Consider the following 24,449-nt stretch of genomic DNA (forward strand, 5'->3'; position numbering starts at 1 on the left):
TTCCAGCCCTTGAAGAAGGTTTGTAAAGCCGAAACGCGGTCCGTGTCGGGCTTGGCTTTGGATACGACCTCGCGACCATGTTCTTGGCGTTCCTCGACTTCATTAAGTTAAGTGCTATTATGCATAATGAAATACGGGTCTAAAATGGACCACACACTCACTTGAGCTAAAAAAAAGAAAAAAAGTTGATCAGCACATCACAGACCCATGATTATATTGGCGGTGTACTTTTGATGCTAATCAGCACTGATCAATGTATGCCTTGTATGAGGTCTTCCTTGAGATACATTCTATATGATGCTGTGATTTCACGTTTATATAATATTCTAAACTTTTGGGACACTAGCGTTTATGTTTGCTGCTTTGTTGACCCGCTATCCCTGTCTTATTTTTAGTGCTATAAGAGATCAGTTTTCTATTTCTACTATTGTATCCATGAAGCATCTCTCAGGGTAGGGAATCTTTAGTTGGGATGGAACAACCCTTCCAAAAATACTGATCTTTGCACAATCTTCTCAAAGTGCATCTCTTTCTCAGGATGAAGACTCCAAATGAGTGTCCTCTGAATGGGTTTTAAGGTCTTACTCACAGTTATCTTCTTCAGAGTTCTCTTAGGAAAAGTCTAACAGCATCTTTCTACAGATGTCCATTCTTCAGGCAGGAAGGCTGGGCCAAACTTTCTCTTGGGAACGCAGAAAAAATCTTCACAAAAAGGGCAAAAAAGTACAGCTCTGCAGTGGGTCACTATTTGGAATTTTCCCTACCTCCTGACCTAACCTTAATTGGTGGATACCCCGAATACCTCAAATAGGAAAAAAAAAAAAACAAATCAAAAGTCTCAATCAAAACTAGGACTAAAACCCATGAAGGCACTGGTCCACTTCCCACTTTAGCATTGGCCTGGGCTGTGAAATCCTGTACTCAAGAAGGGAACAAATCAAGAAAAATACTCCTACTCTCTCTACCTCCTACCCAAAATGCCACACCTAGATATGATTCAGCCTGCTTTTATAAGCAGCAGGGGACTGGTCATTCCAGCAACCTCATTGGAGGAGCTGTTCAGAAATGAAGCTGCCCTCCCTCTACTACTTAACTCCTTATCCTAGCTCAGAAGGTTTAAGAACTAGGGCCACTGTTGGTAATAAATCCCAAAGGGTCATTACATATTTATGTATTTGCAAAATGTAATGACCCACTCCACTACAAAGGACAAATCAATATCACACATAAACTAGGCCTGAACCTCAGCACTCACATGGGACTATTTAAAAGACAGCAGGTCAATGAAGAACAGAAGAGTAAAAAACATATGTAAGATCTGACAAGTCCCATGAAACAAAATTAGACAACATAAAAGAAGAATATAAGAATTGCCATACTGGGTTGGACAGAAAATATATCAAGCCCAGTATCTGTTTCCAACTGTGGCCAATACAAGCACCTGATAGAATCCTAGACAATAAATGGATCCCGTGCTGCTATCATGCAATAATAGGTAGTGGCTATCCATAAGTCTAATTGGTTAATATCAATTTATGGACTTCTCTTCCAGGAGACTATGCATACCTTTTTTAAACCCAAATACACTAAGGGGTAGATTTTCAAAGGGTTATGCGCATAAGATACACGTGTAACCCCCGAAAACCTACCCCTGCGCGCGCCAAGCCTATTTTGCATAGGCTCGGTGGTACGCACAAGACCTGGGAAGCGCGTATGTCCCGGGGCTTTCAAAAATGGGCAGTCCGGGGGGCGGGAGCCGGGGGCATGGCAGCGGGCCGGGGGCAGGATCAAATCCTCCGGCACAGCGGCCTGTGCTGGGGGATGGTGAGCCGGCGCGGTCAAGTTACGCCTGCCAGAGTTACGCCTGCCAGAGGCAGGCGTAACTCAGTGAGATAAGGTGGGGGGGGGGGGGGGATTTAGGTAGGGCTGGGAGGGAAAGGTGGGGGGGAGCAAAAAAAAAGTTCCCTCCAAGGCCGCTCCGATTTCGGAATGGACTTGGAGGGAACAGGGAAAGCCATCGGGGCTCCCCTTGGGCTCGGCGCGCGCAAGTTGCACAAGTGTGCACCCCCTTGTGCGTGGTGACCCCGGATTTTATAACATGCACGCGGCAGCGCGCGCATGTTATAAAATCGGGTGTACATTTGTGCGTGCTGGGTAGCGCGCACAAATGTACCCCGCGCATTTAAAATTGGCCCCTGACTGTCATAACCATTTCCTCTGGCAATGAATTCCAGAATTTAATTATGCGTTGAGTGAAAACAATTTTTCTCTGATGTGTTTTAAACATGCTACTTGCTAACTTCAAAAAGTGTCCCCTACTCTATGTATTATTTGAAAGAGTAAATAACTGATATACATTTAGTTATTTGGTTCCACTCATGATTTTATAGATCTCTATCCTATCCCTCCTCAATCATCTCTTCTTCAAGCTGAACAGCCCTAACCTCTTTAGCCTTTTCTCCAAGGGGAGCCATTCCTTGCCTTTTATCATTTTGGTCACCCATCTCTGTACATTTTACAATGCAACTACATCTTTTATGAGTCAAGTTGACCAGAACTACATACAGTAATTCAGGTGTGGCCTCACCATGGATTAATATAGAGGCATTATAATATTCTCCACTAAGAATTGTCCAGCATGACTTCCATATCCTTTTCCTAAGTGATAACTCCTAATATAGAACCTAGCATCAAGTATCTACATTGTGCATCACTTTGTACTTGTCCACATTAAATTTTATCTGCCTTTTGAATGCCAGGTTTTCCAGTTTCACAAGGTCCTCCTGCAATTTTTCACAATCTGCTTGTGATTTATCAACTCAGAAAAATTTTGTGTCATCTGCATTTCTGATCACCTCACTCATTGTTTCCTGTTCTAGATCATTTAGAAATATATTAAAAAGCACCAGTCCCAGTACAGATCCTTGAAGCACTCCACTGATTATCCTTCTCCACTGAAAAAACTGACCATTTAGTCATGCTCTCTGTTTCCTATCTTTTAACCAGTTTGCAAGAAGTGCAGAGTCATGCATCTGGGATGCGGTATTTCAAAAAAACTGTATGTCATAGGGGTGAAAGACTGATGTGCACAGACCAAGAGAGGGATTTTATGGTGATAGTGTCTGGCAATCTGAGGGCTGCAAAGCAATGTGACAAGGCAATAGCTAAAGCCAGAAGAATGCTGGGCTGCACAGAGAGAGCAATAACCAGTAAGAAAAAAGAGGTAATAATGCCCTTGTACAGGTCCTGGTGAGTCCTCATCTCTAGTACTTTGTTCAGTTCTGGAACCCGTATCTCAAAAAGGATAGAGACAGGATGGAGGAGGTCCAGAGAAGAGTTACCAAAATGGTATGGGTTCAGTATTGGAAGACTTATGAAGAGAGGAGGTGCAGGGGAGATACGATACAGACCTTCAGATAACTGAAAGGTTTTAATGATGAGTGAACTTAAAACCTTTTCCATTGCAAAGAAATCAGTAGAACAAGGGGTCACACAATAAAATTCCAAGGGGGACAACTGAGATCCAACACCAGAAAATATTTCTCATGAAGAGGATGGTGGATGCCTGGAATGCCCTTCAGGAGGAGGTGGTGAAGATGAAAACAGTCAAAGAATTCAAAGTGGCATGGGATAACACTGTGGATCCCTAAAGGCTCGAGGATGGAAATGAAGAAAAGAGTGCATGGGGTAACTGGCTGGCGTGGCGGTTACTACCCTTAACCATTAAGCCTTGATACAGTTTATGCAACTGCAGCATTGCTCTCCGTTTCAATGGGGGAAAGGATAAGGACATTAAAACATAAGAAATACTATACCGGGTCAGACCAAGGGTCCATCAAACCTAGTTTTCTGTTTCCAACAGCGGCCAATCCAAGTCACAAGTACCTGGCAAGTACCCAAACATTAGATAGATCACAAGTTACTATTGCTTATTAATTACCGTAATAACAGTTTATGGATTTATCCTCTAGGAACTTATCCAAACCTTTTTTAAACCCAGTTACATTAACCGATGTAACCGCATCCTCTGGCAATGAATTCCAGAGCTTAACTATGCACTGACGGGTAGATTTAAAAAAAATATGTGCTACTTTCGCGAGGCGACGCATCGCTGCTTTCCCCACTTCCATACCCCCTACTCTACCCTCCCTTACCCTTACCCTCTCCTCCCCAACCCTAAATTATTTTTTTTTTTTTACCTTTTTGGGGCAACTTACTTCAACTCCCGAGCTAAAGTAAGTTGTGTGTGCCGGCAGCTGCATGGTGTGCGAGGCTTCGGGACAGCGAACAATGGCACTGTCATGGCCTGCCCCCCACCCCGACCCTCCCTGTCCAAAACATGCCCTCCAGCCCGCCCCTTCCAAGATGCCTGGCACTTGAGCAAGTACCGGACTTTTCGTGCATGGCCGGGCCTCTTGGAAGATTCGCTCGGCGCGTAAGGCCAGCCACGTGCATAAAGGCTAGAATTTACGCGTGCCGGGCATTTAAAATCTGCCCTTGAGTGAAAAAGAGTTTTCTTCAATTATATTTAAATGAGCTATTTTATGCTAACTTTATGGAGTGCCCCCTGGTCCTTCTATTATCTGAGAGAGTAAATAACTGATTTACATTAACTTGTTCAAGTCCTTTCATGATTTTGTAGACTTCTATCATTTCCTCCCCTCAATCGTCTCTTCTCCAAACTGAACAGCCCTAACTTCTTTAGCCTTTCTTCATAGGGCAGCCGTTCTATGCACCTTATCATTCTGGTTGCCATTCTCTGCACTTTCTCCAGTGCAGCTATATCCTTTTTGAGATGCGGTGACCAGAATTGCACACAGTATTCAAGGTGTGCTCCCACCATGGAGCGATACAGAGGCATTACGACATCCTCCATGTTATTTTCCATTCCTTTCCTAATAATTCCTAATATTCTGCTTGTTTTTTTGCTTGCCACAGCACACGGGACTGGGTTCAGACAACGACCAATGAGGGCCCAAACGTTTATGGTCTGGGGACCTGATAAGCATGGGGTAACCTGCTAGGAACAGCGATTACTACCCTTAACAGAAGGCAAGGTATTACCAACCCTTAACCAATAAGTCTTGATGCTTTTGACACAATTACAACATCACTCTCCGCTTTTATGGTGGTGGGTGGAAGAGGGTGGTGGAAGAGCAACTGGATTCAGACTACAACCAATACGGGTCCTGACTTTTACAGTTTGAGGTACTGATATGCACATATTAGTGAAAAAGTACAGGATTGATTCTAATGCCAAGTCCTTAAGCAAAACACGTCAGAATTTCTGAATTTTCAAAAAGGTCCCATCACCAAATAAAAATGTTGCTACCAGTAAATTTTTTATGGGTTATCATAAGCCTTGTGAAAAACTGCATGGCGTAGCAATTGCAACCATTAAGAGAAACATGTGGATAACCAGCATGGCGCGGCAGATACAGACTGGCAGACTGGATGGACCATTATTACTATGTTTATTTATTTATGAACATTTATTACCGGCCCTTCCTATGTTCAGAGCGGGGTACATTATGAAGAATGAGGGGGTAGGCCAATAAGAGGAATATTAGGGAGGGGGGAATAACAAAATTTGTCATAGGAGGAATAATGAAAAGGCACCTGTGCAGGACATTAATTTGGGATGGGTGCCAGTCGGTTAGATAGTGCCCTCAGGGATGGGGCATGTTGGTAGAGGGCCATTGTCCCTTGGGTTTGGGAATGCTTTCTTAAAGAGGAAAATGTTTAGGACCTTCTTAAAGAAAGTTCACTCTTGTCTGCATCTTACTTCTTTGGGTAGACTGTTCCAGAGGAGTGGTCCTGCAGAAAAGAGGGCATGTTCTCTGGTTTCTTTGAGATGGGTGAGCTTTGGGTGTGGAGAATCTGAGAGGTTGGCAGGGAGGGTGTATTTTTATTGTTGAGGAGATCCATGGAGAGTGAAGATTGTGGATCATGGAGTGTTTGGTCATGGCAAGTTTGTATTGTACTTACTATATTGTACTCAGTAAGAGATTGGGAGCCAGTGTAGGGCTTGAAGTACAGGGATATGTGATCATGCATAGGGCTGCTAGTAAGGAGTCTTGCTGACGTATTTTGTATGATATGTAGGGGATGGGTTGCGTATAAAGGGAGACCTGTTAGAAGGGAGTTACAGTAGTCTATCCCAGAGAAAAGTAGGATTGAAGGACCAATCTGAAGTCAGAGGGTTTAAGAAGGGACTTAAGGTGTTGGGACAGGTGTAGTTTGTAGAAGGAGGTGTTGGTAATAGTTATTATGTTACTATGTTACAATAGGACATTGCCTCCTATCCCTTGACATTTTTAATTTTCTCATTAATCTTTTACGGGGCATTTAGTCAAAAGCCTTCTGAAAATCCAAATACACTGCATCCACCAGCTCACCATTATCCACAGGTTCATTAACCCCATCACAAAATTGTAAGAGATGGTAAGGCAAGATTTCCCTTGAGTAAATCCATGCTGGCTGTGTCCCATTAAAACCTCTTTCTATATATTCTGTGATTTTACTCTTATGATTAATTTTCATTATTTCCCAGGCACTGAAGTCAGATTCATTGGTCTACAGTTTCCTGGATCACCCATGGAGCCCTTTTTAAAAATTTGGATTACATTGGCCACCCTTCATTATTTGGGCACAGAGGACAATCCCAACTAAAGGTTTCAAATTACCAGTAACAGATCTATAATTTCATTTTGAGTTATTTCCAAACTCTGTGGTGATACCATCTGGTCAGGATGATTTGCTACTCTTAATTTGCCTTTTTACATCTTCCAGTTTCACTGTGATTTATTTTAGGGTTGTTTTTTTTAATCATCACCATTGAATACTAGGGATGTGAATCGTTTTTTGACGATTTAAAATATCGTCCGATATATTTTAAATCGTCAAAAATCGTTAGGGCCACGATACAATACCAATTCCCCCGATTTATCATCAAAAAATCGTAAATCGGGGGAAGGGGGGAGGGCAGGAAAACCGGCACACTAAAACCCCCTAAAACCCACCCCCGACCCTTTAAATTAAATCCCTCACCCTCCCGAACCCCCCCCCCCCCCAAATGCTTTAAATTACCTGGGGATCCAGCGGTGGTCCGGAACGGCGGTGGTCCGGAATGGCCCCCTCAATTGAATCGTGTTGTCTTCAGCCGGCGCCATTTTGCAAAATGGCCGCCGCAAAATGGTCGTTCAGCGGTCTGGAACCCCCGCTGAACGACCTCCTGCAGTCGATCTCCTGCCGGCGCCATTTTCCGTACGGAAAACGATTCGTGGCAGGAAATCGCTCCCGGAACCTCGCTGGACCCCCAGGAACTTTTGGCCAGCTTGGGGGGGCCTCCTGACCCCCACAAGACTTGCCAAAAGTCCAGCGGGGGTCCGGAACGACCTCCTGCGTCGAATCGTTTTGGTCTATGGCCGCCGCCATTTTGCAGCGGCCATTTTGCAAAATGGCGCCGGCTGAAGACAACATGATTCAATTGAGGGGGCCGTTCCGGACCGCCGCCGTTCCGGACCACCGCTGGATCCCCAGGTAATTTAAAGCATTTGGGGGGGGGTTCGGGAGGGTGGGGGATTTAATTTAAAGGGTCGGGGGTGGGTTTTAGGGGGTTTTAGTGTGCCGGCTCACGATTTTAACGATTTTCACGATAGTTTACACACCCAAACGGCAACAATACGATTCCCTCCCCCTCCCTGCCGAAATCGATCGTTAAGACGATCGAGGACACGATTCACATCTCTATTGAATACAGTTTCCATCATGAATATCTTCCCACTAACCTTTTCAATAAACTCCAAAGCAAATAATTCACTTAAGAACATAAGAACATAAGAAATTGCCATGTTGGGTCAGACCAAGGGTCCATCAAGCCCAGCATCCTATTTCCAACAGAGGCCAAACCAACCCACAAGAACCTGGCAATTACTCAAACACTAAGAAGATGCCATACTACTGATGCAATTAATAGCAGTGGCTATTCCCTAAGTAAACTTGATTAATAGCCATTAATGGACTTCTCCTCCAGGAACTTATCCAAACCTTTTTTGAACCTAGCTACACTAACTGCACTAACCACATCCTCTGGCAACAAATTCCAGAGCTTTATTGTGTGTTGAGTGAAAAAGAATTTTCTCCGATTAGTCTTAAATGTGTTACTTGCTAACTTCATGGAATGCCCCCTAGTCCTTCTATTATTCGAAAGTGTAAATAACCGATTCACATCTACTCGTTCAAGACCTCTCATGATCTTAAAGACCTCTATCATATCCCCCCTCAGCCGTCTCTTCTCCAAGTTGAACAGCCCTAACCTCTTCAGCCCTTCCCTTCATAGCGAAAATCCTTGAAAAAATTGTAAACACCCAGCTCACTGAACACCTAGAAAAATTTAAAATTCTTTCACCATTGCAATATGGTTTTCGAAAATTTATGAGCACTGAAACTCTGCTCATCTCTCTAATCAACACCATACTTACTGGATTCGACAAAGGTCAATCCTTCCTACTAGCCATGCTTGACATTTCCGCAGCCTTTGATACTATTAATCACAACATTCTCATTACATGGCTCAAGAAAATCGGCATAGCTAACACACCACTGCAATGGTTTGAAGCCTTCCTACAAGGACGGCAATACAAAGTCAACTTCGAAAACCATGAATCGCAACCGTACAATATAAATCACGGACTACCACAAGGATCTGCCCTCTCCTCTACTCTCTTTAATATTTATATCCTCCCTCTTTGTCACCTACTTACAGAACTTGGCCTTATGTACTTCATCTATGCAGATGACGTACAAATTGTTATCCCCATCACTGACTCCCTTAATGATGCTCTTAAAACATGGGATACTGCCCTCGCAGCCATTAGTAACCTCCTTACTAGCATCAAGCTGGCTATTAACCCTGATAAAACAGAACTTATGGTCATTTCCCCACAGAATCACAAAAACACAATTGCTGCCACTCACACATCACTCACTCCTCCTGACATCACTAACACTGTTAAAAACCTTGGAGTCCCATTAGACAACCACCTTAACTTTAAAAAGCATATCAACAACACCATTAAAGATGGGTTCTTCAAACTACACACTCTAAAGAAATTAAGACCATTACTCTACCAACATGATTTCCGTACTGTACTGCAATCCCTCATTTTCTCAAAAGTTGATTATTGTAATGCCCTTCTTCTAGGCCTTCCCAAAACTACCACCCTTCCACCACAAATGCTTCAAAATGCTGCAGTACGCATACTCACCAACACCAGAAAATCGGAACATATTACTCCCATACTCAGAGATCTGCACTGGCTCCCCATTGCGCAGAGCATCATGTTCAAAACCTTATCTCTAATACATAAGACCCTATTCAATGAAAGCATGACATGGTTCAATAATGATCTTTACTTCCACAAACACTCCAGAACCCCTAGAACACAACATGCAGCCACATTACACACCCCCACACTTAAAACCACCACTCTTGAGTCAACTAGGAAGCGTGCGATAACCATAGCCGGGCCGAGCTGCTGGAACAATGACACCGGAGCTACGGCAAGAAACATGCCCAATAAAATTTAAGCAAAAACTGAAAACATGGCTTTTCCTACAGGCTTATACTTAACTTTACACTCTCCTTTCTCTCTTACTCCACAACCTTGCCCACTAACTTACTTAAGTGTACATCCCCGTTCTCTCTCACCACACCTATCGTCTTATTGGCAACTACTCATATCTATTGTATTTCAATTGGACATAAGACTTCTATCCTACTTCTTTCTCTTAGGCCCAGCTTCTCTCTTTTCCAATTGTGTTTTATAAAACTCATTCTATTTATTTACAGACATAAATTCAGCGAGAATTTGCTATGTACCACTATTTGATTTTTCCCTTCCATTGTTTCCATTGTTACCCTCTCCTCCCCCCCCCCCCCCCCCGGTTAAATAAGTTTATTGTAAAACACTGTTGCATATTTTCGTTAACAAGTTTATTGTAATGTTTATTGATTATTGTAAATGTTTATTGTAAAGCATATTTTCGTTGCATATTTTCATTAACAAGTTTATTGTAAAGTTTATTGATTATTGTAAATGTTTTTTGTAAAGCACTGTTGCATATGTTTGTTCTAGTTCGCACAGCTGCAATGCTTCTGTTATCTGTGAACCGATGTGAGGTTACTAAACAAATGTCGGTATATAAAAACTGCAAATAAATAAATAAATAAATAAAATAAATAGGAGAGCTGTTCCATCCACTTTATCATTTTGGTTGCCCTTCTCTGTACCATCTCCATCGCAACTGTTATGGGAGTCTCAGTTTTAGTGGACCCTTGGGCCGACCTGCTGGAGACTGGGAAAGATGGACAATGTCTCTAGTGTATAGCAGGCCGGGAGGCAGATGTTCAGGCAGGACGTAGATGCTCTTCACCCTGGAAGCTGGTGCTCCCCCGGTAGGAGCCCGTAGGAGCCCAACCGCTGGGACTTAGGTGGCTTCACCCTTGGAAGCCGAAACCGCCCCGGGAGGAGCCCGTAGGGGCCCGGCCGCTGGGACTTAGGCAGGATGTGGATCAGGAAAGGTAACTGGAACCAGACTAGAACAGTAGAAACACTGTAAGCGGGCTCGGGTTCTGGAACCAGGCAGGAACTGTAGCAGGACTCGGGTACTGGAACCAGGCAGGAAGTGTAGCAGGACTCAGGTACTGGAACCAGGCAGGAACAGTAGCAGGTAAACAGGAACCAAGCAGGTACTGCGGCAGGCAAGCAGGAACCAAGCAGGTACTGTGGCAGGCTAGCAGGAACCAAGCAGGTACTGTGGCAGGCAGGCAGGAACGGCGCAACGAAGCAAGGCGAATCACTCCGGGGCACAACGCAACAGGAAACCAGGAAGCTAACTCGTTGCAAAGCAAAGACTGGCTGACCGCGGCCGACCTAAGAAGGCCGCGGCGTCTGATGTCAGGATCTGGGTGGAGTCACCAGTGGCGGGAAATGGCCTAGAAAAGCACTCAAGTGGCGCGCGTGCGCAACTAGGGGCTGGGCGTCCATGGGAGAGCTCGCCGCAGCGCAGCCCCAGCAGGGACGCCACCAACCAGGCCGCGGATTAGGCCTCGGGAGCCGGGAGCAGGTCCGGGAGACTGGAGGTAAGGGACTGGCCACGGCTGTCGTGGCCAGAACCGCAACATATATGTACTTAAAAGTTATAGGACTGGAAAATGCTGCAAAACACTTGGAATGTAGGGACTAATAAAACCTGCATCAACTCAGACTGTTATCATTAATTTGGAAATCTAAATAATGGCATCTGTAAATAGGTACTTAACCAGATATTGACTTGGTATATCATAAAAATATTTTTGTTATAACAATCAGTTATCACATGTCAAATAAGGGTACACTGACTCATAAAAAGCAAAGAAAACAGCATCTAAGTAAGGCATAGAACAAAACAAACATAAAGAGAAAATCAGGCAAGAAGTGTAAACATTTCAGTTCATATAATGAAGGATGCAAGATGGCTTCTGTGGCAAAAGATGGGATGATTTCTGAAATTCAGTTCTCTCAGTATGGTGCATTTCTTTGACATCAAAGCATAGCCTCTTAATTCATTATTAAGTGAGATGTGTATGTTACGAATCAAAACCCTAATATAAGCATAAAACAAATTCAAATTAATCAGTGAAAAGATTCCATCATGGATAGAACTTCCTGATCTAGTAATCCCTACATATATATTATTACTATAGAATTCCCACTTTATTACTAGGTAACATGCAATAGAACTACAAAGAACTTAGGTGTTCAGACAGTACATAGAAACATATATTTCACTGAACTGACATATAAATTCATGCATTGCATTCTTCAGGTATCATGACACACAAAAAACAAACAACAATTAACACATGTTTGAGCTCAGAAATTAGACCAAAACGTGTTTGGGAAGTGTTTGGATTGACCCAAAATAAAACCAAAGTCAGAATTAAAATAATAATTAAAAATAATTAAAAAAAATGAAAAGAAATTAAACTAGGAAAAATGTCATCTTCAAGCATCACATCTTTCATGGCAGAATCAACCTGGAAAAATATAAGCCTGGCATACAACAAAATAAAGGTAATGGTTACAGTTAAAATTACAGTTCTATTAAAACTAAATATTCTAGGGATGTGCAGCAGGGACGGATTCGTCCCATTCGGTATTCGTATTTGTCGGGACCCAAATCCGTTGCATCCGTTCTTGGGGGACCCCGATCCGTTCATTAGTTACATATGTATTCGTTTCCCAAAAAAAAAAAACACATCCCAACCCTTTAAATTTAATTTACAACAACTCCCCACCCTCCTGACCCCCCCAAGACTTGCCAAAAGTCCCTGGTGGTCCAGCAGGAGTCCTGGAGCGATCTCCTGCATTTGGGCTGTCGGTTGCCGGTATTCAAAATGGTGCCGATAGCCTTTGCCCTTACTATATCACAGGGGCTACTGGTGCCATTGGTCGGCCCCTGTCACATGGTAGGAGCAATGGATGGCCAGTGCCATCTTGTGCTCCTACCATGCGACAGGGGCCGACCAATGGCACCGGTAGCCCCTGTGACATAGTAAGGGCAAAGGCTGTTGGTGCCATTTGGGATACTGGCAGCCGACGGCCTGATTGCAGGAAATTGCTCCAGAACCCCTGCTAGACCACCAGGGAGGTCAGGAGTCGTCCCCTCCCCCCAAAACTTGCCAAAAGTCCCTGATGGTCCAGTGGGGGTCCTGGAGCGATCTCCTTCACTCGGGCCGTCGGCTGCCAGTATTCAAAATGGCGCCGACAGCCTTTGCCCTTACTAAGTCACAGAGGCTACCGGTGCCATTGGTTGGCCCCTTTGACATAGTAAGGGCAAAGGCTATCGGTGCCATTTTGAATACTGGCAGCTGATGGCCCGAGTGAAGGAGATCGCTCCAGAACCCCCGCTGGACCACCAGGGACTTTTGGAAAGTCTTAGTGGGGGGGGGGACTCCTGACCTCCCCAAGACTTGCCAAAAGTCCCTGGTGGTCCAGCGGGGGTCCTGGAGTGATCTCCTGCAATTGGGCCGTTGGCTGCCAGTATTCAAAATGGCGCCGATAGCCTTTGCCCTTACTATGTCACAGGGGCTATCGGTGCCATTTTGAATACTGGCAGCCGACAGCCTAAGAACATAAGAACATAAGGGTCCATCAAGCCCAGCATCCTGTTTCCAACAGTGGCCAATCCAGGCCATAAGAACCTGGCAAGTACCCAAAAACTAAGTCTATTCCATGTTACCATTGCTAATGGCAGTGGCTATTCTGAGTGCAGGAGATCGCTTGAGGACCGCTGCTGGACCACCAGGGACTTTTGGCAAGTCTTGGGGGGGGTCAGGAGGGTGGGGGTTTATTTGTTAGTGATATGTTGTATTCGTGGGGGTTCGCCATATGTTTCGTGACCCCCACGAATACAACAAATATGGCATATACGTTGCGGATTGCCAATACGTTGCAAAAGAATGCACACCCCTAAAATATTCTAATATGCCTTAATTCAGCAAATAGCGGTCATGAAGCTACTTTCTTGTTTCAATTGTTATGCCACTAGGAGGCACTACCACAAGTTGTGGTGTAGACTAATACCAGTTCTAGTTTTTAACCTTGGAATAAATTCTTTCAGCAGAATCTTAGATAACTGTCTTCATTGCTGGGAAAACCTCCTCCACTCTGAGAAACAGCAAATCATTGTTAGTGCGTACTTGTAATTTTTGACATAATGGCAATTCATAAACAATTTGATAAAATCAATTTCGATTTGCAATAAAAGGCCTAGGGGGTGCTTTAAGTGTGCTGGTGTGATGATCAAATCCTTGGAAACTTTATAATAGCCAGAAGCCTGACTGCTGAGACCATCCCCCACCAATGATACCATGCCAAGGAATGCTCCTAACTTTTTCAACATCCCAGGGATCTGTACTTTCAAAACAGTCTCAATCCATTTCCTTTTAATTAACATTACCATGCCATCACCTACTCCATCAGATTCACTTACGCATATCTTCAAAACAACTTACAGTAATAACGCTCTTTTTAAACAAACAAAACTCTTTTAAAAAGGAAAAAGCTCATTCAACTCTGCATTCTCTGCACTGACAAGACACAGATTTCCACTCACTGCAAATTAAATTAAACATTCTTGCCAAATCAAGGTTATTATTATTATTATTATTATTATTATTATTAATATCTTTAAATTCCTCACCAATCGGTTTTTTTAAATTGAAATATTAATTCATTGAATGGAATTTTATTTTCCTTCATTTGTTTTCTTCTGAGAAACATTTTCCTGCATTCCCCCACTCACCTCCCTTTCTCTCTGCTGTTAACCCCTTAACTGCCTGTGTCCTTTCAAATTCTAAACTTTAACACTAGTAATTGCTTTTTCAGCAATCAAATTGTCAATCTCCCCAATAGAGGAGCCCCGATGTTCTCCAAACAGTTCTGTTCCTGACATTTGCCACCCTTCTCTGGACAAGACAGTTAACGCTCTCTGAAATCAAATCAGAATTTGCAAAAGAACTAGTATTATTTCTTAATAAGCTTTCATTAAGTATGATGGGCAATTAGACAAAGAAAATCTTTTTACTTGCTAACAACTGTTGTAAGAGACAGGGGCTGAGAAAAACTACAGTCTTCAAACAAAATTAGCTTACTATGGACAACATACAAATCTTATTACAAACAAAAAAAACCAGACAGTAAATGTAAGGTTCCTTGTACTATGGCCTAACCAAGAGTTAAATTCTGATTATTTGCTCTCATAAGGGGGAGGGGAGCACTGATTATGAACTCTAGGAATCTAATCTGGTGCCTATAAACATGTTAAAATAATGCAAATGTTGTGTTAAGGATTTTCCTCTCTTTTTATACTTAATGACTTGCAGCAATTATATAGAACCAGGGCTGTAAAACTGTCGTCTTACAATGCTTAGTAATGATTTTAACTTCATGTGGGAATAATTCACAAACTAATGCTAGAGAACCTGGGGATCCTGTACCTTGTGACATAATAAATTCAAACTTAGAATGCTTTAGAAAAACAAATTGCCAACTTTAAGCTACTATGTAACAGTCAATAAGTGATATCAACCATAGGGCAGAGGGGGTTGGTTAGCAGGGACTGGAGCTTTAAAGGAAGCATCTCAGAACTAGCATGCACTGTCAGAGTTCAAATAAATCTTAATCATAAGAAAAAAAATAAAGATATAGAACTTTGCAATAGAAAGCAGCTTAATAAAACAATAAGCAGGGTGCACATGTTTATAGCAACAATATAAAATGAGAAAACAAAACTGTACTTATGGCAAGTGCTATTTCTTCAATTTTTTTGCTTACCTCAATCTCATCCCATAATCACGATGGTACCATATCTCATCTGATCACGTCGTGGTCACCAATAATGTTCATTACCTGAGCACTGTGTTACTCAGGGAGATCAAATCATTACCTGAACTTTTCAGGGAGTTCACTATCTGACTAACAGTGGCTTGTTTCAACCATCCTCTATTACTAAAAATGTGAAAATACCTTGAAACTTACCCCTCCTTCTCCTCCCCAGAGTTACCAGTGATGAAACAGACTTTCAGTTTCAAAAGCATAACATTTAATAAGTAGCTTAGAAATCTTATAAGAATTGGCAGTATCTGTTTATTTCATACATGCATACAAAAATCAAGACAGCGGAAACCGAAGGAACAAGATTGTGTTTCCTTTAGGAAGTAAACAGAGACGATTACAGAATATACTGCTTCTCGTGCCATGCTGTTTGCTCTCCATTTTAAATTTGCATTACCTTTTTATACACTGTTAAACATGGCTCTCATGCGCCTCTCAGACATCACACATTCTGCTTACTTAGTACTTTGTTTCTTGTTTAACTTTATTGGCACCTTATCTCACATTCATTTCTGCACTCTCACGCCATTCCCAGCCTTGAGCTGACAATTACATTTTTTTCCTCTTCAGGCCTTGTAGTTCCAATTACTAGTCAATATGAGGCATTTTTCTTAAAGCAATAATAAACCTAAATTTATTTATTTATTTATGTATTTATTTAAAATCTTTTCTATACCATCGTTAAGTTATTTACCATCACAACGGTTAACAAAAAGGCACATACAGTAAAAAATAGGTAAAAACTTGATAGAAGTGCCAACAATGATCCGGTAACAGAGAATTCCAATATAAAGACTATTTGATGAGCTTCATATATATTGTCCTTTTAATACATGTTTCATGGCTGGATTACATGTAATTCTTTCTTACAATTTCAAATTTTATCTAAGGTTAACAATGGGGTAAAAAATAATTAACAGGTGAGCACATGGAAGCTATGTGCTGGGTGCTGATTTACTGACGTTCGCTTTTACTTACTTACTTTCTCCGTTCTCTTTATAAAAAGCCTGTTTAAAAAGCCAGGTTTTCAAACTTCCTGTGAATAGTTTGAAATTTCTCTGTAATCTTATTTCAAGAGGCATTGTAATCCACAAGATGAGTCCCACTAGTGACAATGCTCGCTCCCTGACTTGGGTGAGACGTGCTGTTTTAACCGATGGAACAGTTAAGAGTGCTTTATTCGCCGACCTTCATAGTACAAAGTAGTTTGTAATTGGTCACCTTGGATGAGCAGAAGATGTGGTAATAATCACGGGTCTATTAGAGGAGTATTGGGGATACAGGATAGCAAAAGATGTATTGAAGTAAGTAAGCCAGGTGGTCTGATGGTCAAATACAGATAACCAGTGAGATAAACAAGTCTCAGTCACTTTCTTTGTCATAGTAGAATCTGAGGAAAGCCTTGCCAATTGTGAAGCCTTGACTTGTTTTCCTGAAGGCAAGATTGTGTGGCTGGATAATCTGTAACTTAACCAGAAACCTTCAAAAGATAATTGGCTAACTGGCATTGTTTGGGGAGGGAAATAAAGAGTGAGCCTGTGGCCCTATTCCCATTTCCCTACAAATATTTAAGAAATAACCTTCCTGGACCAAGCATTCCCCATTCCCCAACCCCTCTGATTGCACATTTAAAACATATGGTGGGGTCAGAAACTCACCTGCCACCTTTACCCTGCTCCTCCCCATTTCTTCAGAAAATCCTGACTGCCATTCCTCTCCCTCCTCGTAACTTTCATCTCTGCCCCTCCCACCCTACCAGTACCTTAAAAAGTAATAGCTTTAGCTCCTATTGTGGCTCAGCCCAGTGTTTCTGAGTGATTTGCTAGAGACATTCTGGGGACAGCAGAGCTAAATCAAGGGTTAGTGTTACGGCTGTGGCTGCTGTGCTACCGCCTCACCACCAGGGGTCCCTCTAGTGCTGGCTTTCCTGACAGGCCCAGTCCATCTCCTATGTCCACTCTATGCTCTGGGTGTGCCCTCTTAACCCTGCCTGACAGTTGCCTCGGTGCTTCGGCATCGAGCTCACCTGGGCTCCCTGCTCTAGCCTGCCTTGCGCGGCCTTCGGGCCTATCCTTGCCTTGCCTTGCGTGGCCTTCGGGCCTATCCTTGCCTTGCCTTGCCTTGCGCGGCCTTCGGGCCTATCCTTGCCTTGCCTTGCCTTGCGTGGCCTTCGGGCCTATCCTTGCCTTGCCTTGCCTTGCGTGGCCTTCGGGCCTATCCTTGCCTTGCCTTGCCTTGCGCGGCCTTCGGGCCTATCCTTGCCTTGTCTTGCCTTGCGTGGCCTTCGGGCCTTTCCTTTCCTTGCCTTGCCTTGTGCGGCCTTTTGGCCTTCTTCCTTGATTTCCATACCTGGCCTACGGGCCTTCCGTGTGTGTGTGTGTGGCCTACGGGTCTTCTGACCTGCCTTGCCCCGCTATTGGTGTGTGGCCTACGGGCCTTCCGTGTGTGTGTGTGTGGCCTACGGGCCTTCTGACCTGCCTTGCCCCGCTATTGGTGTGTGGCCTACGGGCCTTCCGTGTGTGTGTGTGTGGCCTACGGGCCTTCTGACCTGCCTTGCCCCGCTATTGGTGTGTGGCCTACGGGCCTTCCGTGTGTGTGTGTGTGTGGCCTACGGGCCTTCTGACCTGCCCTGCCCTGCTTACTGTGCCCTGACCCAGCCTGGACCCAGACACTGCTGACTGCCGCCTGCCCTGACCCAGCCTGTACTTGACACTGCCACTTGCCGCCTGCCCTGACCCAGCCTGTACTTAGACACTGCCACTTGCCGCCTGCCCTGACCCAGCCTGAACCCAGACTCTGATTCTTGCTGCCTGCCCCGACCCAGCCTGGTACCTGACTCTGTTCGAGCTTCCTGTCTCTCTCCACCTGGAGCCACCCTGCTGGGTGGTGTGCACGACTCCTGTCCGGAGCCCAAGCGTAACAGTATGCCGAAGCCATCACATTTTCCAGGGGAAGAGATAGGTCTGTGTCCTGCCGGTGAGTCAACTTTTCACTAATTCAAGATGCCTCCTTCTTTAAAGTTTTATACCTGCCATTCCTGTCAGACTTTGAATTATCCAAGCTATCAGAACTGTCTTGCCTGTGAACTTGTTGGTCAGGAACACTGGTCATGCAATAACTGCAACAAGAAAAATGTCTCTGTCTATCAGGAGTGTTTGAACTGTCTGGCTCCTAAACCAGGGTGGTGGAAATGCTCCTGTCTCCCGTGTTTGTTACCTCCAGGCAAACCCTGCCCCTGTTGTTCTGCTCTAGGACCAGCTGTGCAATTAGAAAAAGCTATCAGCTCTCCTAACCAGTTTTCTGTTTCTGGCTCGACTAAAACAGACATTTTTGCTGGCAGTTTGTGGGTAGAAAAACCCAGGACTTACCTGGCCAAGAAGGCTTCTGTGAGACCAGTGCTAGAGCCTCGGGAACAGGTTTCTCTACAACGGAGAGAGCTGATTAACTCTAGCAGGGCTCAGCTTCCCACAGCTGCCAAGTAGACACTAACGAGCACCTTCCCTAGACGTCCTAGAACTGCCTGTGCCTTCTCTAAACTGCTCCTCCAGAAACAAAATCAGGAGCATCAGACTTTGGCTCGAGGTATCAAGCCCACGGCAGTACAATCTGTGTCTTCCATGCACACCACCTTTAACCATGCTACTCTGCCATCTGAACCTGCTGCACTACCCCGAGAAGAGCCTGAGTCTGCTGAACCGGCCCTGCTGCCGTCCTCGGAGGGGTCCGCACCAGCCCTGCTGACAGACTTTCTACCTCTGCCATCTGAGCCTGCCGAACCGGCCCTGCTGCCGTCTTCAGAGGGGTCCGAACCAGTCCTACTGACAGACTTCCTGAGTCAGCCATCGGAGTCTGCTGAACTGGCCCTGCTGCCACCCCGGGAGGGGTCCATACCGGTCCTGCTGCCACCCCTGGAGGGGTCCATACCGGTCCTGCTGACGCCCCGAGAGGGGTCCGAGCCTGCTTCATCGCCCCGAGAGGGGTTCGAGCCTGCTTCATCGCCCCGAGAGGGGTCCGAGCCTGTTACAACGCCCCGAGAGGGGTCCGAGCCTGCTTCATCGCCCCGAGAGGGGTCCGAGCCTGCTACAACGCCCCGAGAGGGGTTCGAGCCTGCTTCATCGCTCCGAGAGGGGTCCGAGCCTGCTTCATCGCCCCGAGAGGGGTCCGAGCCTGTTACAACGCCCCGAGAGGGGTCCGAGCCTGCTTCATCGCCCCGAGAGGGGTCCGAGCCTGCTTCATCGCCCCGAGAGGGGTCCGAGCCTGCTACAATGCCCCGAGAGGGTCCGAGCCTGCTTCATCGCCCCCGAGAGGGGTCCGAGCCTGCTACAACGCCCCGAGAGGGGTCCGAGCCTGCTACAATGCCCCGAGAGGGGTCCGAGCCTGCTTCATCGCCCCGAGAGGGGTCCGAGCCTGCTACAACACCCCGAGAGGGGGTCCGAGCCTGCTTCATCGCCCCGAGAGGGGTCCGAGCCTGCTACAAACGCCCCGAGAGGGGTCCGAGCCTGCTACAACGCCCCGAGAGGGGTCCGAGCCTGCTACAACGCCCCGAGAGGGGTCCGAGCCTGCTTCATCGCCCCGAGAGAGGTCCGAGCCTGCTACAACGCCCCGAGAGGGGTCCGAGCCTGCTACAATGCCCCGAGAGGGGTCCGAGCCTGCTTCATCGCCCCGAGAGGGGTCCGAGCCTGCTACAACGCCCCGAGAGGGGTCCGAGCCTGCTACAATTGCCCGAGTAGGATCCGAGCCTGCTGTACTGGCCCAGCTGCCGCCCCTGGAGGGGTCTGTACCCGGTCTTAATGCCGACCTTGGAAGGGTCCGGACCGGTCCTACTATCGCCTCAAGAAGGGTTACGGACTATTTCTCTCTCTGCCCCAGGTGGGGTTTGTGTTCCCCTTGTCACCCCAGGAGGGGTTCTGGAAATCTGCACCGCCTCTGCTACCCCAGGAGGGGTCTAACCCTGCCGCCTTGTCCCAGGAGGGGTTATGGTGACTATTTTTCTGCCCCAGGTTGGGGTTGTGTCTGCCTTATCACCCCAGGTGGGGTTATGGACTGCCTTATTTCCTCGGGAAGGAGTTGACCCTGCCGCATCACCCCCGGAGTGGTCTCCCGTTATTCTTGATTACCTCCTGCACAGATGGATCCAGGAGGAGGGGGAGGCCCTTGAGGGGGGGGGTACTGTTACGGCTGTGGCTGCTGTGCTACCGCCTCACCACCAGGGGTCCTCTAGTGCTGGCTTTCCTGACAGGCCCAGTCCATCTCCTATGTCCACTCTATGCTCTGGGTGTGCCCTCTTAACCCTGCCTGACAGTTGCCTCGGTGCTTCGGCATCGAGCTCACCTGGGCTCCCTGCTCTAGCCTGCCTTGCGCGGCCTTCGGGCCTATCCTGTGCCTTGCCTTGCATGGCCTTCGGGCCTATCCTTGCCTTGCCTTGCCTTGCGCGGCCTTCGGGCCTATCCTTGCCTTGCCTTGCCTTGCGTGGCCTTCGGGCCTATCCTTGCCTTGCCTTGCCTTGCGTGGCCTTCGGGCCTATCCTTGCCTTGCCTTGCCTTGCGCGGGCCTTCGGGCCTATCCTTGCCTTGTCTTGCCTTGCGTGGCCTTCGGGCCTTTCCTTTCCTTGCCTTGCCTTGTGCGGCCTTTTGGCCTTCTTCCTTGATTTCCATACCTGGCCTACGGGCCTTCCGTGTGTGTGTGTGTGTGGCCTACGGGTCTTCTGACCTGCCTTGCCCCGCTATTGGTGTGTGGCCTACGGGCCTTCCGTGTGTGTGTGTGTGGCCTACGGGCCTTCTGACCTGCCTTGCCCCGCTATTGGTGTGTGGCCTACGGGCCTTCCGTGTGTGTGTGTGTGGCCTACGGGCCTTCTGACCTGCCTTGCCCCGCTATTGGTGTGTGGCCTACGGGCCTTCCGTGTGTGTGTGTGTGTGGCCTACGGGCCTTCTGACCTGCCCTGCCCTGCTTACTGTGCCCTGACCCAGCCTGGACCCAGACACTGCTGACTGCCGCCTGCCCTGACCCAGCCTGTACTTGACACTGCCACTTGCCGCCTGCCCTGACCCAGCCTGTACTTAGACACTGCCACTTGCCGCCTGCCCTGACCCAGCCTGAACCCAGACTCTGATTCTTGCTGCCTGCCCCGACCCAGCCTGGTACCTGACTCTGTTCGAGCTTCCTGTCTCTCTCCACCTGGAGCCACCCTGCTGGGTGGTGTGCACGACTCCTGTCCGGAGCCCAAGCGTAACAGTTAGATAATAAGCATATTCAAAAGTAGCCGTTGTTTTAGTCAAAAGAAATACTCCCAGAAAAAGAAGGCATATATCCCTAGGTTTATTTGTTTTTTCCCCCTTCCCCCCCCCCCCCCCCTTTTGCAGCCTTCCATGTCTACTGTCTTTGTAGCTATGCAGGCAATATGAAACTGCCTTCTACAAAGGAACAAAAAGAGGAACATTGTTTGATTTTATGTATCCTTGAAATGAATTGTGTAAACTGAAGGTTAGAGGCACTACTGAAGATCTTCCCTTCCTTCTTCAGCTCCATCATTATCTGAGGAACATCCACTTTAAGAACGTTCTGGGGGAAGACATCTTTTTTGATGAGAATGGAGATCTCGCCATTGGCTATGATATTATAAATATGGTCTTTCTGCCCAACGGGACACAGAATAATGAAATTGTTGGAAACTATAACCCTTACAATCCCTCGGGGCAGGATTTCACCATCAATGAGAAGGCAATCGTGTGGGAGAGCACATTCATTCAGGTCAGAATTAAGTGACATTAGAGCATGGGCAGGGGCTTATCAATCATGAATCATATTATAAAATGGTGAAAAGAATTGCTGCTCAGAATTGGCTACCATGAGTTCAGCCCTATCTGAATACAACAGAATTATAGCGCCTAGCAATGTGGATTGAAATCAATAACTGGGCAGATTAGATGGACCAAGAGGCCTTTATCTGCTCTTATCTACTCTGCTACCATGTATTTTTTTAATTAGGAAGAATAATGGCAAGAGTACAAAGGAGAGCAGAGATCTTCTTATGTTGCTGATTCAGGTCATAATATCCAATGTTGCAGGATCCTTGGACTGAGGTGGAGTTGGCACAACCCACAGGGAGGAGCCCTGCAGGTCCCCACCATCAACTAATGGAGGCTGCTGTGGCAGAGGCCCAACTGGAGCTTCACCTGTACTAGTCCTCTGTCCCCTTTAGGATGAGTCCTCGGGTGCCAGGGCTGGCAGGACTTAAGTGCGGGTCTCTGCTGTAGAGATGTTAGCTCTGTGGACCCTTGAGCCGGCATGAGAACTGGAACCACCACCAAAGGACAGCTCCCTGTGGTCCTCGTTGCCAGGAGGCAGTACAGGACCAGAAGACCCAGCTGGAGCTTCACCTTTACCAACTCATGTTCCCCTCAGGTTGAGCAATTGGGTACTGGGGCTGGCAGGACATAGGCGCGGGACTCCTGGTGAAGATAAATCCAAGAGAAGAAGCAGCATTGGGGAGAAACATCAGAGCCTGAGCTTGGTGGGGGTCCCGAGCTTGGGCACCACTGTTACTGGCCCCCAATTATTACTCCCTGTATGCCTCTTGGGAGTCATGCTCCTTTGCCACTACTGCCCTTGTGGGAACCGGGGCAAGTGGTAACTTCATTCTGGACGACATCGTCACGCTCCCCCAGATTCCTCTTCAACTTCTGGAGACACCTCTCCGCATCACATCCATCCAGGGAGAACACCTCCCAGGATGCATCACTCATCACACCGTGGACTTCCGCCTCACCGTAGGAACCCTCCATGAAGAGATCTCCCTATTTGTCTTGAAGCATTCTACGCACCCAGTAATCCTAGGACTTCTGTGGCTCCAGGAACACGCTCCCCATTTTGACTGACAATCCCTGCAGTTGATCCAGTGGGGACCCCAGTGCCAGAGCCGCTATCTACGACAAACGTCTCCAGCGACCACCGTCCTGAACACCACAACTCTCACCGGGTTATCTGCTCCATATTCTGACTTCCAAGACATGTTCTCCAAAAAGAATGCTGACATTCTGCCTCTGCTCCGAAAATTCAATTGTCCCATTGAGCTCCTCCTGGGCACCATGCCTCCCAAAGACAGAATCTATCCCCTCTCGCTTCCAGAGACCAAAGCAATGTCAGAGTATATCAAAGAAAACCTGGATAAGGGGTTCATAAGACCTTCAGACTCCACAGCAGGAGCCAGATTCTTTTTCATGAAGAAGAAGGACAGCAGTTTACGTCCTTACATCAACTACCGTGGGCTCAATGCCGTGACCCGCAAGGATCGCTACCCTCTGCCACTCATCAGTGAACTATTTGATCGCCTACAAGGAGCCCAGATCCTTACTAAGTTAGATCTCCGAAGGGCATACAATCTTGTAAGAATCCAGCCCAACGAGATTTGGAAGACCGCTTTCAATATGAGAGACAGCCACTATGAGTACATAGTCATGCCTTTTGGGCTTTGTAATGCCTCTGTGGTCTTTCAGCGCTTGATGAATGAGATCTTCCAGGACTTACTATACTCCTTTGTAGTAGTATATCTGGACGATATACTGATCTTTTCCAAGGACCTGAAGACCCACCGCTCACATGTTTGAACTGTCCTACAGTGCCTCCGAGACAATCATCTCTACGCAAAATTAGAGAAGTGTATCTTCGAGCAGACCCATCTTCCATTCTTGGGCTACATCATATCAAATCGTGGTTTCACCATGGACTCTGAGAAATTTCAGGGTATCCGAGATTGGCCCCAGCCAGTAGGCCTTCATGCCTTACAAATATCCCTGGGATTCACAAACTATTACAGAAGCTTCATTGCCAACTACTCGATGCTAGCGGCTCCGCTCATGGCCATGACCAGGAAAGGCAGTCACCTTCAAATTGGAGCCCCAAGGCTCAGTCCACTTTCCATGCCTTGAAAGAGGCCGTCTGCACCGGACCATGTTTATGCAATCCAGATCCTTACTGCCCCTTCATCATCGCCTCCGCCATTGGGGCAGG

The 24,449-nt window shown here is 46.5% G+C and overlaps 1 protein-coding gene across 1 annotated transcript in view; it reads left to right on the forward strand.

The window, feature by feature from the left end:
- Positions 1-24,449, forward strand: part of LOC115081071 (vomeronasal type-2 receptor 26-like) — a 134,066-nt gene that overhangs the window by 54,849 nt on the left and 54,768 nt on the right. The window contains exon 4 of the mRNA XM_029585584.1: positions 21,963-22,190. Within this exon, the coding sequence (XP_029441444.1) occupies positions 21,963-22,190 (228 nt within the window). The remainder of the gene's footprint in view (positions 1-21,962; positions 22,191-24,449) is intronic.

The sequence above is a fragment of the Rhinatrema bivittatum genome, chromosome 19 (assembly GCF_901001135.1).
Source record: "Rhinatrema bivittatum chromosome 19, aRhiBiv1.1, whole genome shotgun sequence".
In the NCBI taxonomy this organism is placed as follows: domain Eukaryota; kingdom Metazoa; phylum Chordata; class Amphibia; order Gymnophiona; family Rhinatrematidae; genus Rhinatrema; species Rhinatrema bivittatum.